Source organism: Schistocerca americana, chromosome 6 (genome assembly GCF_021461395.2).
Source record: "Schistocerca americana isolate TAMUIC-IGC-003095 chromosome 6, iqSchAmer2.1, whole genome shotgun sequence".
Classification (NCBI taxonomy): domain Eukaryota; kingdom Metazoa; phylum Arthropoda; class Insecta; order Orthoptera; family Acrididae; genus Schistocerca; species Schistocerca americana.
The window spans coordinates 471,238,846-471,254,132 of record NC_060124.1 but is presented as its reverse complement, the minus strand read 5'-3'; the positions used below and the strand labels follow the sequence as shown (position 1 = coordinate 471,254,132).

The window sequence follows — 15,287 nt, the reverse complement described above, 5'->3', positions numbered from 1 at the left end:
AGTCAAGCAGAGCTGTGTAGCATCGTAACCAATTTCAGAAATCAGATTTCAAAATGTCGACCAACTACCAAAATTTCTTGTCGCAAGGAATGCCTCAGAGTGCGGTAAACATGGCTGGAATTCCAAGATAAGAGATATGTGCCTCAAATGTGGAATGTATTTATGTATTGTGAAAAATAATTGTTTTGAATCTTATTAGAAAACCTACGGTAAAGATTTATTTACAAACTTATTACTTGCGAGAAATTATATATATATCCATTGATCGTGACCGGGCCAAATATCTCACGAATAAGCGTCAAACGAAAAACTACAAAGAACGAAACTTGTCTAGCTTGAAGGGGGAAACCAGATGACGCTGTGGTTGGCCCGCTAGATGGCGCTGCCATAGGTCAAACGGATATCAACTGCGCTTTTTTAAAATAGAAACCCACATTTTTTATTACATACGCGTTTAGTATGTAAAGAAATATGAATGTTTATCAGCAATAGACTACCTAATTGTTTTTCTTATCATAAATTAGTTTTAACAGTAAGCCAAAGTACATCTCCGTGGTGACATTTTGTGTGCCGTAGAGCTTGCTATACTTGTGTTGTCAAATAATATCAGGTATCACATAGTTTATGATCTCGGCTGTACGTCGTCACGTGACCAAGCTTTGCTGCTGCAAAGGCCGTGGGTCCACTCCTTACAGGCGAGGTCACATGAGGAACCGGTTACGGTGTTTATGCCCGAGAAAGAGAAGAATTCTATCTGGTAACAACTGCAGTGACATCAGCGTAGGTCTTGACAAAATATCAGCATCGTGCAAACACTTGCAATTACTATGTATTGAAATCCAAAATTATGCGCTTCACGAAATGTAATGGCGTGGCATCACCTGCCTATTGCGGTTGGAAAAAAAGTGGAATTTGTTGTGGGACGTAGTGGAACATTCAACCCTATAGTTTCATGAAGTTCCGATAGGTGGCAGCGCTATACGTAGCTTACAAAATGGCGTCTGTAACGGAGGTGCGTTCAAACCAGAGAGCTGTCATTGAGTTTCTTTTGGCAGCAAAACAGAGCATCGCAGATATTGAAGGGCGCGTGCAGAACGTCTATGGAGACGTGGCAGTGAGCAAAAGAGCGGTTAGTCGCCGGGCGAGGCGTCTGTCATCATCGCAACCAGGACACGCAAACCTCCCGGACCTCTCGTGTGCTGGTCGACCGCACACAACTGTGACTCCTGCGATGTTGGAGCGTGTGGACACTCTCATTCGATATGATCGATCGATCACAGTCAAGCACCTCTCTGCTCAACTGGACGTTTCTGTTGGTAGTGCTGACACACTTGTCCACCAGTCAGGATATTCAAAGGTGTCCCCCCCGCTAGGTTCCTCGTCACCTAACATAAAGAGCAACGGACAGTTTGTGAGGAATTGCTTGCGCGTTACGAGGCCGATCGTGACAATTTTTTGTCGAGCATGGGTTCATCTCTTCGAAACGGAAACAAAACGGCAATCTATGGAGTGGCGCCACATCAATTCTCATCCGAAGAAAAAGCTCAAAGCGCACCCCAAGCCGGTAAAGTCATGGAACTGTGAATGGGGTTTTCAGTTTGATGGCCTCCCTCATGATGGAACGACCAACTCCGAAGTGTACTGTGTTCCCCTCAGGAAACTGAAGAAACGATTTCCGCATGTCGTCGCCACATAAACGCAAACGAACTTCTCCTTCCACATTGCAAAGCAAACCCGCACACAGGTTTACGCACCCGAGACCAGCTCACAAAATTTCATTGGACTGTTCTTCCTCATCCACCCTACAGCCCGACTTCCATCTTTTTGGCCCAATGAAGGATCCAGGCCATGGATGATGTGGAAGTTATTGATGTAACACGACTTTGGCCCCGACGTCGACCATGAGAGTGATACCATGCAGGCAGACAGGTCTCCCTAGTAAGGTGGCGTAATGTCGTCGCATTGATGGCCGATTATGATTAAAAATAGTATTTTGTAGCCAAAGGAATGGAAAATACTATAGTGTGTCGGAATCCTGATAAAAACTTACCTGCTTTCAGAAAAAATGTTATTACTTACCGAGCGACCCTCGCAAATAAATAAAACCACTTTCCTCAACATGGATTCCACCTCAGTGACTTATTCATCCTTTAGCGTCCTCTCCCACTTCCTCTGTCGTCAGTGTCATTCATTTCTCCTTCACATGGTCAGCTGTTTTCCACTCGATTTTTTCATACTGTTATTACGAGGTAACACCGAGCGCAACGTGCAACTGCAGCTCTTCCTGACTGCAGGTTTGCACATGCAATCATGCAGCAACAAGCTACAAACTGACCATCTGACCGACGCGACAGAAATAACGAGAGTTACGCACTACTCGTCGCACGGCCGGTAGGACGCATTCTAACTAGCGGGCAGTTTTATGCCGGGTAAATTCATGGAGAAAACATAAAAATGCAGCGAATAAAGCAGACATGAGGTTGGCAAGAAGTTAAAGTTAGTAAAGCAGTAATTGGTATAGGAGAAATGGAAAATTGTAGACGCAAATATGGCTAGGGGAAAGATGTATGTTACATGAAGGAAAATTAAAGACACCTTTAGAGAAGAGAGAAACAGCTGTACAAATATCAAGAGAGCGGATGGTAAACGAGTAGCCTAGCATCCATGTAACGGAAGGCCGAAAGATGGGAGGAACACAAAACAAAAAAGATTGAAAACAATGTTATGGGAAGGCAAGAGGTAGTAGAGAAAGATGTAATGGGAGATGTGATACCCCAACAAGAACTCGGCAAAGCACTGAAAGACCTATGTTGGCAGAAGCCTCTGAAGTAGAAGACTCAGAAATATTTAGATCCTTCGAAGAACCAGACATGAAAAACGTGTTCCACGATATATTTGGGATCCACGAAAATACCTTGGAACTGAGAAAGAACGTAATAATCCTAATCCCAAATAAGACTTTTGGTGACAGATGTCTATATTACAGATCCATCAGCATAATAAGAAACGATTTCAAAATGCTAACACGAATTATTTACGGAAGGATACAAATTCTAGTAGAAGCCGAACTCAGTGAAGATTAGTTTGGATTCCGGAAAAATCTGTTCTTTGCAGGTAGACTGAAGAAAGTTAAATCTAAGTTTATAGAAGTTGTTGATTTGCAGGAAGCTTTTGACAATGGTAGACTAGAATACGCTTTTTGAAGTTCTGAAGATAACATGGTAAAGAAAGGAGCGAAAGATTACTTAGAACTTACACAAAATCCAGACTGCATTTCCGAGAGTCGAAGTATGCGAAAAGGAAGCGGCACTTTTGAAGGGTCGTAGCCAGCCCGTGATGTTATTCAGTCTGTACATTGGGCAGGTTATGAAAGAAACCATAGAGAAATTTTGGGATAGAATTAAAGTGCAGGCAGAAGAAATAAAAACTTGGAGGTTTTCTGATGACAATATAATTCAGAGACGACAGAGGATTTGGAAGATCAGTCGAACAGAATACATAGTGTCTTGAAACCAGATTAAATTAACAATTCGAATAAAAGTTAAACAAGGAAAATAGAGTCTAGTAAATTGAGTCGGGTGGTGTTGAGGGAATGAGATTACAAAATGAGACATAAAAAATAGCAGATGAGATTTGCTTTATGGGTAGCAAAACAACTGACGATGACCGAAGTGTAGATGCTATCAGATTCTGTAGACTTGGAGTAGCAAGAAAAATGTTTCCGAAAAGGAGAAACATTTGAACATCGTATATAATTTTAAGTTATAGAAAGTCTTTTCTGAAAGGATGTGTCTATAGTGTAACCTTTTATGGAAGTGACAATAAACTGTTCAGACAAGAAGAGATCAGTAGATTTTGACACACCGAATAATACCGAAAATTAAATGGGTGTGTAGAATAAATGACGAAGAGGTACTGAATGGAACTGGAGAGAAAAGAACTTTAGAGCGCAGCTTGACTAAACGGAGGGATCAGTTGATAGATCACGTCCTGTGGTGTCAAGGAATCAAGAATTTCGCAATGGAGTGATTGTTGCTGTTGTGGTCTTCAGTCAAGAGACTGGTTTGATGCAGCTCTCCATGCTACTCTATCCTGTGCAACTTCATCTCCAAGTACCTACTGCAACGTATATCTTTCTGAATCTGTTTAGTGTATTATTATCTTGGTCTCCCTTTACGATTTTTACCGTCCACGCTGACCTCCAACACTAAATTGGTGATCCCTTGATGCCTCAGAATATGCCTTACCAACCGATCCATTCATCTAGTCAAGTTGTGCCACAAATTTCTCTTCTCTCCAATTCTATTGAATACATCCCCATTAGTTATGTGATCTACCCTATAATCTTCAGCATTCTTCTGTACCACCATATTTTGAACGTTTCCATTCTCTTCTTGTCCAAACAATTCATCGTCCATGTTTCACTTCCATACATGGCTACATTCCATAAAAAAACTTTCAGAAACGACTTCCTGACACTTAAATCTATACTCGATGTCAACAAATTTCTCTTCTTCAGAAACGCTTTCCTTGCCATTGCCAGTCTACATTTTATATCCTCTCTGCTTCGACCATCATCATTTATTTTGCTCCCCAAATAGCAAAACTCATTTACTACTTCAAGCGTCTCATTTCCTAATCTAATTCCCGCAGCATCACCCGATTTAATTCGACTACGTTCCATTATCCTCGTTTTGCTTTTGTTGATGTTCATATTATATCCTCCTTGCAAGACACTGTTAATTCCGTTCAGCTGCTCTTCCAGGTCCTTTGCTGTCTCTGACAGAATTACGATATCATCGGCGAACCTCAAAGTTTTTATTTCTTTTACATGGATTTTAATTCCTACTCTGAATTTTTCTTTTGTTTCCTTTACTGCTTGCTCAATATACAGATTGAATAACTTCGGAGATAGGCTACAACTGTGTCTCACTTCCTTTCCAACCACTGCTTCAATTTCATGCCCCTGGCCTCTTTATAACTGCCATCTGGTTTCTGTACAAATTGTAAATAGTCTTGCGCTCTCTGTATTTTACCTCTGCCACCTTCAGAATTTGAAAGAGAGTATTCCAGTCAACACTGTCAAAAGCTTTCTCTAAGTCTACAGATGCTAGAAACGTAGGTTTGCCTTTCCTTAATCTTTCTTCTAAGATGAGTCGTATGGTCAGTATTGCCTCACGTGTTCCAACATTTCTACGGAATCTAAACTGATCTTCCCCGAGGTCGGCTTCTACCAGTTTTTCCATTCGTCTGTAAAGAATTCGCGTTAGTATTTTGCAGCTGTGACTTATTAAACTGATAGTTCGGTAATTTTCACATCTGTCAACACCTGCTTTCTTTGGGATTGGAATTATTATATTCTTCTTGAAGTCTGAGGGTATTTTGCATGCCTCATACACCTTGCTCACCAGATGGTAGAGTTTTGTCAGGACTGGCTCTCCCAAGACCATCGGTAGTTCTAATGGAATGTTGTGTACTCCCGGGGCCTTTTTTTCGACTTAGGTCTTTCAGTGCTCTATCAAACTCTTCACGCAGTATCATATTTCCCATTTCATCTTCATCTACATCCTCTTCCATCTCCAAAATATTGCCCTCAAGTACATCGCCCTTGTATAGACCCTCTGTATACTCCTTCCACCTTTCTGCTTCCCTGCTTTGCTTAGAACTGGGTTTCCATCTGAGCTCTTGATATTCATGCAAGTGGTTCTCTTTTCTCCAAGGTTCTTTAATTTTCCTGTAGGCGGTATCTATCTCACCCCTAGTGAGATAAGCCTCTACATCCTTACATTTGTCCTCTAGCCATGCCTGCTTAGCCATTTCGCACTTCCTGTAGATCTCATTTTTGAGACATTTGTATTCCTTTTTGCCTGCTTCATTTACTGCTTATGTCTGTAGTGTAACCTTTTATGGAAGTGACAATAAACTGTTCAGACAAGAAGAGATCAGAAGTTTTTGACTTATGGTGCTACAGTAGAATACTGAAGATTAAATGGGTGTTTAGAATAATTGATGAAGAGGTACTGAAGGAACTGGAGAGAAAATAAGTTCAGAACACAACTTGACTAAACGAAGGGATCAATTGATAGATCACGTCCTGTGACGTCAAGGAGTCGTGAATTTCGTAATGGAGGGAAGGTGGAGATAAAAGTTGTAGATCAAAATTTCAATATAGTAAGCAGCCTTTTTTAGGCTTGTGGGTTTGATAAATTTTTAGACAGCATAGTTGCGTGGAGATTAGAGCGCTTATTTTACTTATAATCAGTTATTCAAAATGACAGTCACAATGGCATTATTTTGCCGCCAACCGGTTTCAACGCTCGATGGGGGTCATCTTCAGGGCAATTTACACCACTTGATCGCTCGCTGGAGTCGTTACCCTACCTGTGCACGGTTGGTAACTATGTTGGTTGTGGGTTTCAGTACAGTGAAGCTATGAAGAGGCTGAAGACGACAGACTAGCTTGCTGAGTTGCATCCCATCATCTCCGGACTTAAGGGCACGACAACAAATTTACCATCTGCTAGCATATCAGCCCTATCAAACCGTCAGTTGTGTTTCGAATGTGCCTCTTGTTCTTAGAGTTCGCCTGAGGACAGGCCTGTAAGCACTGAGTGCTAAGATTTTGCCACAGTCCAGAGTACCTGGAGTCGACGTAGCGTCGTTGCGCGCTCACAGCCTTGAGATCTGCAAACGTGCGGCACGTGGCTGCGAGCCACTGACTGATATTGCATCACAGACTGCAGGACTTCTGGACTGGACTCGCAGTGCAGCGCGTCTGCGACGAAGGCAGACAGCGCTCCAGCTGTGCGAACCTGAACTTCCACCCCAGCTTTGAATATCGTCTGTTACACACAGACGGACGAATCACAATGGATCTTTCGCAGGGCTGTTCCATTACTTTCGTGTTTCCCGGTTACCGTTAAGTAATGTCAAACGGCGCGTCATCTGATAAACTATCAGCCTGGTGCTGAGATTGCAAATTAGCTCCTAATGTAGGGAAATACATATAGTACACCTCACGAAACGTGAAAGCTTTGTTTCCATTGACTATTGCAATAACCCCCTGTCCACCAATTTTAATTCAAAGAAGTTAATTACAGTTATTTAATTGTTGTTTAAGGCAGAAGTAACAATACGAAAAAATACACTACTGGGCATTAAAATTGCTACACCAAGAAGAAATGCAGATGTTAAACGGGTATTCATTGAACAAATATATTATACTAGAACTGATATAAGATTATATTTTCACGCAATTTGGGTGCATAGATCCTGAGAAATCAGTACCCAGAACAACCACCTCTGGCCATAATAACGGCCTTGATACGCCTGGGCATTGAATCAAACAGAGCTTGGATGGCGTGTACAGGTACAGCTACTCATGCAGCTTCAATACGATACCACAGTTCATCAAGAGTAGTGACTCGCGTATTGTGACGAGCCAGTTGCTCGGCCACCATTGAGCAGACGTTTTCAATTGGTGAGAGATCTGGAGAATGTGCTGGCCAGGGCAGCAGTCGAACATTTTCTGTATCCAGAAAGGCCCGTACAGGACATGCAACATGCGGTCGTGCGTTATCCTCCTGAAATGTAGGGTTTCGCAGGGATAGAATGAAGGGTAGAGCAACGGGTCGTAACATATCTGAAATGTAACGTCCACTGTTCAAAGTGCCGTCAATGCGAACAAGAGGTGACGGAGACGTGTAACCAATGGCACCCCATACCATCACGCCGGGTGATACGCCAGTATGACGATGGCGAATACACGCTACCGATGTGCCTTCACCGCGATGTCGCCAAACACGGTTGCGACCATCGTGATCCTGTAAGCAGAACCTGGATTCATCCGAAAAAATGACGTTTTGCCATTCGTGCACCCAGGTTCGTCGTTGAGTACACAATCGCACGCTCTCCTGTCTGTGTTGCAACGTCAAGGGTAACCGCAGCCATGGTCTCCGAGCTGATAGTTCATGCTGCTGCAAACGTCGTCGAACTGTTCGTGCAGATGGTTGTCGTCTGGCAAGCGTCCCCATCTGTTGACTCAGAGATCAGACGTGGCTGCACGATCCGTTACAGCCATTTAGATAAGATGCCTGTCATCTCGACTGCTAGTGATGCGACGCCGTTGGGATCCAGCACGTCGTTCCGTATTACCCTCCTGAACCCACCGATTCCATATTCTGCTAACAGTCATTGGATCTCGACCAACGCGAGCAGCAACGTCGCGATACGATAAACCGCAATCGCGATAGGCTCCAGTCCGACCTTTATCAATGTCGGAAACGTGATGGTACGTATTTCTCCTCCTTACACGAGGCATCACAAAACCGTTTCACCAGTCAACCGCGGTCAACTGCTGTTTGTGTATGAGAAATCGGTTGGAAACTTTCCTAATGTTAGCACGTTGTAGGTGTCGCCACCGGCGCCAACCTTATGTGAATGCTCTGAAAAGCTAATCATTTACATATCACAACATCTTTTTCTTGTCGGTTAAATTTCGCGTCTGTAGCACGTCATCTTCATGGTGTAGCAATTTTAATCGCCAGTAGTGTATTTCCAGCCCTTTAGTTTACTGAGGTGGTTGGGGGTGGGGGGGTGTTGTGTTTGGGGTAGGACATACAGGATTATTCATAAATACTTGCATTGTTGGAGAATACGAAGCAGGCCGTTGTGGTCGAGCGGTTCTATGTGCTTTAGTCACTGTGCGGCTGGTCCCGGTGGAGGTTCGAGTCCTCCCTCGGGCAGGGGTGTGTGTGTGTGTGTGTGTGTGTGTGTTTGTCTTTAGGATAATTTACGTTAAGTAGTGTTAAGCGTAGGGACTGATGACCTTAGCAGATAAGTCCCATAAGATTTCGTGCAAATTTGAACACATTTTGCCTCAGTCCGGATGCACGCGGCTGCTACGGTCGCAGGTTCAAATCCTGCTTCGGGCATGGATGTGTGTGATGTCCTTAGGTTAGTTAGGTTTAAGTAGTTCTAAGTTCGAGGGGCCTGATGACTTCAGATGTTAAGACGCATAGTGCTTAGACCCATTTGAACCATTTTCAGAAGATGACTACGCAAAAACATACTCAAAACAGAAACATATCACAGGACAGAGCATCTCACCAAGTGTGTAACTTACTCTACAATGGATTGGCATGGGCTTAGTTTGTGATGTGGTCAATTCGTGGTTGCAAGTCGCTGCCACAATGTGTCCGTGAAGGCATCTCGCATTGCGGCTCTGCTAATTGGGTTGCCTATCTGCTGGTGCGAACTAATTCGATGTGGCAACACGCAGACGAGGGTTAACAATGAAACTTGAGGACAGCACAACTACAGGTGCAATCTGTAATTATAAAAGCTCTGCTAACCATCAGTAGGTTTTACCTGTGGGACATCGATACATAGCAATAACAGGCAGCAAATTGCAACTGATTATCAGAGAAGCTATCACGGGCCACATACCTCCCGGTGGTAATCAAAGGATTAATAAATCACAACAAAATGGTTCAAATGGCTCTGAGCACTATGGGACTTAACTGCTGTGGTCATCAGTCCACTAGAACTTAGGACTACTGAAACCTAACTAACCTAAGTACATCACACACATCCATGTGCGAGGCAGATTTCGAACCTGCGACCGTAGCGGTCACGCGGTTCCAGGCTGTAGCGCCTAGAACCGCACGGCCACTCCAGCCGGCTAAATCACAACAATAAACTGTCACGTCATACAAGTATTTGGCGGTAACAACGTGTTGAATTATGAAAAGTAGCGTCATAGGTACAGTTGTGGATGAAAGCAAATGACAGACCACTAATCATTAGCACAGTACTGGGGAACACAAGTTTGTCTTCAGAAGAGTGTTTGGGTCATGCTTGAATAATTTTCAGTTGTTTGGGACTGACACAATACTCTGGTGCGAGTTTCTGACACAGACAAGACGGGTTGCTAACGCGATTACTGAGGTCTGAAGATGATCCACAGAGCTCGAAACATATGACGTAATACTGAAAAATGTGCAACTCAGACTGAAGAATAAATGATAATTGCGTTAAATATCAGTACAGTTATTGATTCTCTAGGGACGAATGTTTCGGCTATAATGTTCATCTTTTTGGACAGTAATTCAAAATCGCAAATTTCATGATTTATAGAAGTTAACAAAAATCTTGAATAGTTGGAAATAGCAGGTAGAAAACAGTCATGAATTCAGAGAAAACGTACAAAAAGTGAAGGGTTTTAAGAAGAAAACACAACAGAAGAGAGGAGGAACATGGACAGAAGAAAGAAGATAACAACAGAGAGCAAGAATTAACAAGTATTGGGAAGCCAAAAAAAGAAAAAAAGGAAAAGAACATGGTATCACGAAGAAGTTGTTTCACATACCCGCGAATTAGTCAAATAATGATACTAATAATCATAATGGTAATGGTGCAATTAGACAAAGGTCCTCATAAACTCATGTAAATATTCACTGCAGACCAGTTCAGGCGCAACACATAATTTAATATCGCATTTGGTTAAATGGGCTTTACCTGAAACCAGTAAAAGAAGTGAAGAGGATTTGGCTGCTTCTATCTAAAGAATTCATCCAGTGTTCGGTGCAAACGGATCAGGATTAGTGGTAGCGTTCTACACTTGTACCGTGAAATGCTACGACATACGGCGAGGTACCACTTTTTATAAGGACGAGACTACACGTTGTCAAGTGGCCACACCTCGTTCGTGTTACGGGCAGGAATACAGTTTGTTCGTCGAGTATTAAAAGGCAGTGCCAGCTGACGAACCGGTCAGTATGTTTACATTCGGGAAAGAAAAGGATGAAGTCACCGGCCGTCTGGTAAGTGCAGTACAAGCGCGTACTGAACGTAAAGTCTGAATGAACTTCTTCCTACTGCATTAATTGCTGTCGTCTCGGTGGTTAATACTAGCTCTTGATCTTTGTGAGCAGGCTTTCTGGGGATAGTTAACGTCTAGCTTCAAGACACTGCCAATTTAGGGTTTTCAACATTTCCGTGACCCATTTCGGCAAGTCAGACAAATCTGTGACCATTGATATTGGCCTGCTGCTACGGTCGCAGGCTCGAATCGTGCCTCGGGCATGGATGTGTGTGACATCCTTAGGTTAGGTTTAAGTACAGAGTGATCAAAAAGTCAGTATAAATTTGAAAACTTAATAAACCACGGAATAATGTAGATAGAGAGGTAAAAATTGACACACATGCTTGGAATGACATGGGGTTTTATTAGAACAAAAAAGTTCACAAGATGTCCGACAGATGGCGCTGGATAGCAAAACTGCTACCGTGACGGGTGGGAGGTACGCCGATATGTTACAGAATCGCATCATCCCCAGACTGTCTAATAAACACCTGCTGGCTCCACCCCATATTGCTAGACGCGTGAAAGATCTCTTGCGCGCGTTGTTTGGTGATGATCGTGTGCTCAGCCGCCACTTTCGTCATGCTTGGCCTCCGAGGTCCCCAGACCTCAGTTCGTGCGATTATTGGCTTTGGGTTTACCTGAAGTCGCAAGTGTATCGTGATCGACCGACATCTCTACGGATGCTGAAAGATAACGTCCGACGCCAATGCCTCACTATAACTCTGGACATGCTTTACAGTGCTGTTCATAATATTATTCCTCGACTACAGCTATTGTTGACGAATGTAGGTGCACATGTTGAGCATTTCCTGTAAGGAACATCATCGTTGCTTTGTCTTTGTTATGCAAATTATTGCTATTCTGATCAGATGAAGCGCCATCTGTCGGACATTTTTTGAACGTTTGTACTTTTTTTTGTTCTAATAAAACCCCATGTCATTCCAAGCATGTGTGTCAATTTGTACCTCTGTATCTACATTATTCCGTGATTTATTCAGTTTTCAAATTTATACCGACTTTTTGATCACCCGGTAGTTCTAAGTCTAGGGGACTGATGACCCGAAATGTTGTCCCATAGTGCTTGGAGCCATTTGAGCCATTTTTTATGACCTCAGCAGTTTGGTCTCTTAGGAACTCACACACATTTTGTCACTTTAATTTACATTTAAGGTCAACTTTCAGTACCAAACATCGTCCGTCTGAGATTGGTCCATACTTGATTTTGTCCCCCGCATAACGAAGCGCCGTATGGTGATCTTGTTGTTTCGTGTTTGTATTTGTGTTTTCCGGAGAGAGCTGACTTGATTTCATGGGCCCCATAAACACTTGTCTGAATACAGAGGCTCGATGACTTACTTCGGCGCCGAGAGGGCTCTACTGCCGTGATTGAGATCGTATCTGAACTGTAAGCGTAGAGAGTGGGTGCCTGGTGATAGTATGCTGATTTGCTTCTCCTGATCCAAGAATGATTAGCCGAGGCTTTGCGTGCTTTTTCAGGTGGGCGAGCCCGATCCTGCGGAGAAGGCCAAACCTGGGAAACGGCTGTACCCCAACTGCGACACGTCAGTGTGGCTGAGGTCCTGCACGCACGAGGTCGAGCAGCCCCTGGAAGGCACCGTCACAGGTGAGCGGACGCACCACGCTACTGCCCTTACCCATTCACTGAACTAACTTCCGTTTACTAAAAAAAAATTCAGAATGAAGTTGCAGAATTTGTTTTACAATACTCTGAAAGTACATACACTACCGGAAAAAAATTAGTACACCTGGAAAGACGACGTTGATTTGATCCGATGACGCAATTTGCGCCGGCCGCTGTGACTGAGCGGTTGCAGGCGCTTCAGTCCGGAATCGCGCTGTTGTTACGGTCGCAGGTTCGAATCCTGCCTTGGGAATGGGTGTGTGTTCTAGTATGATAAAAAAATTATAGGTTATTATTATTAAATATATCTCAATTCTTTCAATTTAAATCTGTATTTCATACTAGAATGCCGTGTTCCCAGTTTGGCACAGCTTTGCCACAGGACACACGAAAGCGGTCGAAGACGTCCGTGCCCGCATCACGTGGTCGTGCGGTAGCGTTCTCGCTTCCCACGCCCGGGTTCCCGGGTTCGATTCCCGGCGGGGTCAGGGATTTTCTCTGCCTCGTGATGGCTGGGTGTTGTGTGATGTCCTTAGGTTAGTTAGGTTTAAGTAGTTCTAAGTTCTAGGGGACTGATGACCACAGATGTTAAGTCCCATAGTGCTCAGAGCCATTTTGAAGACGTCCGTCTTCTGGTCGGCTCCTGATCGTTGTCAGGAGGAGGCTAGTTTTTGATCACGCAAAGACTTCTATTATTTGGAAAAGAACAACCCGGATTTCTTTACGTAATCAGTATGAATTTTATAATTACCTAAGGGACCTTAACAATGAATAATAAAAAAAAATTGCATTTGCAAATGAAATCATTAATAAATGGGGCAGCTATGAGTTGTATAGAAGACAAGGAGCGGCCTTCTGTACATGACCAGGATGCCGCAGTATTCTCTGCTGTAGTAAAGGCTGTTTCACATTTATAAAAATAATATGGCGTGGAAGTAAAAAAAGTATAAAGGAAAAGAACAGAATAAGAAGTCTGGTAAACACTAAATATATTCAAACAATTCTCACTAGCAAATTAGGGCTTATTTATAAACAATATAACTTACATAAGTACTTTTTTTAACAGTATGGTGGGATCAGGTTTCAGCCTGTCCTGTGCTGTCTCCTTGGTTCACGTTTTTGTCACAAATTACAGTCATTACTTTTCTCCTTTCGTTAAAGACAATTCTTGCACTGTTCAACACCTCCGATAACAATAACTTGCTGATTTACAGTTTCGAACATGAATTACTTTGATTTTATTAATTGTGTTGTCTGCACGCTGGCAAAACCGCTCACTTTTCTAGCTTAAAGTCGACCTTCTTTACGTTTTCACATTACAAGCAGCAGTACATTAAAATCTGAAGATCTACAAAAGTTTTTTTTTTTTATTATTTAGATCGAAGCGGAACGACAGTTCAGCTTCTGTTAAAATGTTTCTTTGACTGCGCAATCGATGTATTAGCGTCCGCGCTAGACGCGCATCTTTACAGTTATGTAAATTATACAAAACAAATGTCTTTCAAAGAATATGTCTCATCTTATAAGTTGATCATTTAATATACAGATAGGTGAATGCCTTTCCAAGGGTACTCAAAACTTTCATAGGACGGAAATACCAATAATATTACAGTGTGATGTCCTTTTGTTAGTTAGGTTTAAATAGTTCTTAGGGGACTGATGACCTCAAGTCCCAGGGGATGGGACGGATTAAGGATTTGTATGTGTGGAGGATGGTAGAGGGGTGCAACCCCCATGTCCGGCCAGAGAGGAGTTTGAGGAGTCGGAGGCGGTTGTGGGCTTTGGATTCGATGGAGCGGAGATGAGGGATCCTGGTGAGGTTACGGTCAATGGTGAGACCGAGGTAGGTGAGGTGGGGGTGAGGCGGACAGGACGGGCGCAGACAGTAAGGGAGAAATCCAGGAGCCGGAAGGAGCGAGTGGTACGACCTACGATGATTGCCTGGGTCTTGGAAGGATTGATTTTCAAGAGCCACTGGTTGCACCATTCAGCAAAAAGGTCAAGGTGATTCTGGAGAAGGCGTTGGGACCGTTGGAGGGTAGGAGCGAGGGTGAGGAATGCCGATGTGCGGCCGAGCGCCGGCCTTTAAAGCACTTCGGCGGATGAGTATCTCGGAACTATTTTCGATCACGTTGTTTGACGTGTGAAACTAGTTCCGGGATCTGCAGCGACCTCTTCCTTATGTTTATGTGGGCCGGTAGTCGCCCCTGGTGGCCGCTGGTGTCTGCTCTGTTGTTGTTGTTGTTGTTGTTGTGGCCGTTCATCAATATTGCCTGTCGGTTGTGTAGTGCTTCGGTGTGCCTGCGAATCGGGCAACCCGCGGCTGCAGGTTGTCAATTTGGTTGCTGATACTCTAGGCGCCATGATGTCTAGTAGAGAAGGCCACAGCAATGGTAAAGGTTTCAATGTCGTCCACCAACAGATAATGTGGTGGCGTAGCTACCAGAGCGCCATCCATGTCTATCCTCTAATAGGGAACGATCACAGGCAGAAAGCTCAACGTTGAGGAAACATGTGAAGCAAGTAGGCAACCATGCCGCAGAGAGGTATTTATGCTTCCTACAGCCAACTGAGCGAGTTTGAAAGGGGGCAAATTGTAGCCTTCCGAGTGGCGGGATAGTCCTTTCGGGAAACTGCCACACAATTTGGACGGGCTGCGTCAGTTGTGCAATGGTGCTGGCACCAGCGGTCACGTGAACAGTCTCACTCCTGTAGACGAGGTTCTGGACTCCCAAACTGCACAGACGCCCACCAGGATCGTCGCATTGTACAGGTGTT

The 15,287-nt window shown here is 43.7% G+C and overlaps 1 protein-coding gene across 4 annotated transcripts in view; it reads left to right on the top strand.

The window, feature by feature from the left end:
* Positions 1–15,287, top strand: part of LOC124619382 (carotenoid isomerooxygenase) — a 374,524-nt gene that overhangs the window by 202,531 nt on the left and 156,706 nt on the right. For all 4 annotated transcript variants that reach the window (XM_047145721.1, XM_047145723.1, XM_047145724.1 and 1 more), the window contains one exon: positions 12,365–12,491. In XM_047145721.1, the coding sequence (XP_047001677.1) occupies positions 12,365–12,491 (127 nt within the window). The remainder of the gene's footprint in view (positions 1–12,364; positions 12,492–15,287) is intronic.